The sequence below is a fragment of the Mesitornis unicolor genome, unplaced genomic scaffold (assembly GCF_000695765.1).
Source record: "Mesitornis unicolor isolate BGI_N332 unplaced genomic scaffold, ASM69576v1 scaffold7441, whole genome shotgun sequence".
NCBI lineage: Eukaryota > Metazoa > Chordata > Aves > Mesitornithiformes > Mesitornithidae > Mesitornis > Mesitornis unicolor.
In genome coordinates, this window is record NW_010164378.1 from 5,910 (window position 1) to 9,426 (window position 3,517).

The window sequence follows — 3,517 nt, forward strand, 5'->3', positions numbered from 1 at the left end:
CCCCCTCAGGGCTGGGGACTGCAGCACTGCCCTGGGCAGCCCCTGCCAGGCCCTGAGAACCCAAATTCACCTCAATTCACTCAACTGGGCTGAATTAATTAACCTGAATCTGCCCAATTAACCCCAGAATCGTTTGGCTGGGCCCAGGCATAAACAGATCTGTCCCTGAAGGCACTTCAGTGGCCATTTTGTTGGCATCTCTGGTGCCGCCATGGCAACCATTTTGGCAGCCCAAGCCCTCCTGGAGTCAACAGGGGACAGGTCCAAGGCCAGCGACACTGGCACCCAGAGCCGCTCACCTTGGATATGTAGAAGGCCTCCGTGTGCTTCTTGTAGAGGGCGAGGATGCCGGGAATCAGCTTCGGGAGCTGCTCCTCCAGCTTCTCGCTGGGCAGGAGGTAACTCATCGGGCCCATGGCCTCCACCACCGCCAGCCGCAGCTGCAGGGAGCAATGCGGCATTAATGGCGTGGCCAAAGTCCAGGCAGACAGGGCCACCAAAGCCACGGAGCTGCTCTTCCAGATGCTTCCAGGAGCCTCTCAGCAGAGGCAGGGGCAGCGTTTTGGATGGCTTTGCCCGTCAAAGCGCAAGGGGTGCTCAGCAGAGAAGGGGGACACCTAAATATGTCACCCACACCTGCAGAGGGCAGAACCTGGCTGGCCATCGCCCAGCTGTGGCATATGCCCAGACTTGTCCCCCTAAAAGGGCTGCTGTGACCCCACGCTTGGCTTTCCAGCAATGGGGCGCAAGCGACGGATGGGACACGAGGACAACGGGAACCAAGCAGGGCATGGGGGGGAAAACATCCAGCCCCAGATTGGGGCCTTGCTCTTCTGGAGGCCACGTCCTTACGCAAGGGTGCAGCTGAGATGCTGCAAGGCTGGTGTCAGACTAAAACCCCCCAGTCCACACCCAGGGAGGCCTCGTTGTGTCCCCCCTGTCCTCCCCAAATCCTCACCTTGGCTTCCCGGTGCTGCAGCCAGCTGTTGAAGAGCACTTCGTAGGCGCAGAAGATCTCGTTGGAGAAGGTGTCCTTCCTCACCGTGGGGTCGGGGGCCTTGTCCAGGTTCGCCAGGTACTCCTGGATGCTCTCGCTGAAGTGCTGCAGAGCTACGAGATGGACCCCGCAGTCAGATTTCTGTACGGTGTTTATTTGAACCCCTCCAGAGAGGGGATGGTCAAAGGGCTGCTCTGCTGGGCAGCACTTCAAGGGACAGCGGATGTGCCAGGACGCTCCCTGTCCTGCTGGGACTTCCCCAGAGGGGCCCTGGCTACAAGGGATCCTAGGTGGGAGGGATTTGGCTATGAGGGATCCTGGCTACCAGAGATACCGGCTACAAGAGACCCTGGTTGTGAGGGAACCCAGCTACAAGAAATCCTGATGAACAGGGATCCTGGCTATCAAGGATCCCAGCTGTGAGGGATCCTGGCTACCAAGGATTCCAGCTACAAGGGATCGTGGCTGCAAGAGATCCCGGCTACAAGAGATCCCAGCTACCAGGAATCCCAGCTACAAGAGATCCTGGCAATCAGGAATCCCAGCTACCAGGGATGTTGGCTAAGAGGGATCCCAGCTATGAGAGATCCTGGCTACTAGTGAACCCAGGTACCAGGGATCCTGGCTACAAGGGATCCTGGCTACCGGGAATCCCAGCTACCAGGGATATTGGCTGCAAGGAATCCCAGCTACAAGAGATCCTGGCTAATAGAGAACCCTGCTACCAGGGATCCTGTTGAGTGCAAGCCCCTTTTGTTGGGTGCAAGCCCCTCTTGTTGGGTGAAAGCCCCTTGTTGGAGGAAGCCCCTTGTTGGAGGAAGCCCCTTGTTGGAGGAAGCCCCTTGTGAGAGATCTTGGCTATCAGGGTTCTCAGCTACAAGTATCCCGGCCACAAGGGATCCTGGCTACCAGGGATTGCGGCTACCAGGAATCCCAGCTACAAGAGATCTCAGCTACAAGGCGTCCTGGCCACAAGGGATACTGGCCACTGGGGATCCTGGCTACCAGGGATTGCGGCTACCAGGGATCCCAGCTACAAGAGATCTCAGCTACAAGGCGTCCTGGCCACAAGGGATACTGGCCACTGGGGATCCTGGCTACCAGGGATTGCGGCTACCAGGAATCCCAGCTACAAGAGATCTCAGCTACAAGGCGTCCTGGCCACAAGGGATACTGGCCACTGGGGATCCTGGCTACCAGGGATTGCGGCTACCAGGGATATCGGCTGCGAGGGATCCCAGCTACGAAAGATCCTGGCTACAAGAGATCTTGGCTATCAGGGTTCTCAGTTACAAGTATCGTGGCCACAAGGGATCCTGGCTACCAGGGATCATGGCTACCAGGCGATTCCAGCTACCAGGGATCCTGGCTGTGAGGGATCCCAGCTATGAGAGATCCTGGCTACCAGAGACCCCAGCTACCAGAGATCTGGGCTATGAAAGATCCCGGTTACCAGGGATCCTGGCTGTGAGGGATCCCAGCTATGAGAGATCCTGGCTACCAGAGACCCCAGCTACCAGAGATCTGGGCTATGAAAGATCCCGGTTACCAGGGATCCTGGCTACAAGGGATATTGGCTGCGAGGGATCCTAGCTACAAGAGATCCTGGCTACTGGAGAACACAGCTACCAGGGATTCCAGCTACTAGGGATCCTGGGTGCAAGAAATCCTGGCTACCAGGGATCCCGGCTGCAAAGGGTCTCAGCTACAAGAGATCTCAGCTACAAGAGATCTCAGCTACAAGAGATCCTGGCTACCGTTGATCCCGGCTAGCAGAGATCCTGGCTACCAGGGATCTTGGCTGTGAGGTGTCCTGGCTACCAGGGATGCTGACTGTAAGAGATACTTGCTGTGAGAAAGATCCTAGCTGTGAGGGGTCCTGGCTTCCTGGAATGCTGACTACCATGAATCCTGGCTACCAGGGATCCTGGCTGCGAGGGATTCTGGCTACAAGAGATCCTGGCTACCAGGAATCTGGGCTGTGAGGAATCTTGGCTACAATGTGTCCTGGTTACCAGGGATCCTGGCTACCAGGGATCCTGGCTACAAGAGATGCTGGCTACCAGAGATACCAACTACCAGGGATCCTGGTTATCAAGGATCCTAGATGCCAGAAATTCTGGCTACAAGGAATACCAGCTCCCAGGGACCCCAGCTACAATGGATCCCAGCTGTGAGGGATCCTGTCAGGCATCCACACCATTGACCCTCACTGCATCACAGTCCCTGGGCCAGGGCTGTCACAACTCGCTCCAGAGACCCACAGCCCCCACCCACAGGAGCCTGCATTTGCCACGTGGGTGATCTCCACGCATTCGTTAGCAGCCAAAGCAGCCACAAGTTACTGCCCTGCGGCCACGGGCAAGCCAGAGCACCGCACCCCAACAGGTTCGTCCAGTCTCTGGGCCACCACGTGCTGCCTGTGAGCACGGGTTGCTTTTCCTCTTGCAAACATGCTCTCATCACCAGCACAACTCGCATAAAGACTCGTCCTGGTTTGAGCCAACCAGACCTGATTTT

At 57.3% G+C, this 3,517-nt stretch overlaps 1 protein-coding gene across 1 annotated transcript in view; it reads right to left on the minus strand.

Annotated features, from left to right (window-relative positions):
* Positions 1-2,331, minus strand: part of LOC104548305 (maestro heat-like repeat-containing protein family member 1) — a gene marked incomplete at its 3' end in the record, with an annotated part of 8,022 nt that extends 5,691 nt beyond the window's left edge. The window contains exons 1-3 of the mRNA XM_010194292.1: positions 2,322-2,331; positions 959-1,110; positions 300-440 (exon numbers count right to left, since the gene is read on the minus strand). Coding sequence (XP_010192594.1) covers positions 300-440; positions 959-1,110; positions 2,322-2,331 — 303 coding nt within the window. The remainder of the gene's footprint in view (positions 1-299; positions 441-958; positions 1,111-2,321) is intronic.
* Positions 2,332-3,517: the final 1,186 nt, after the last annotated feature.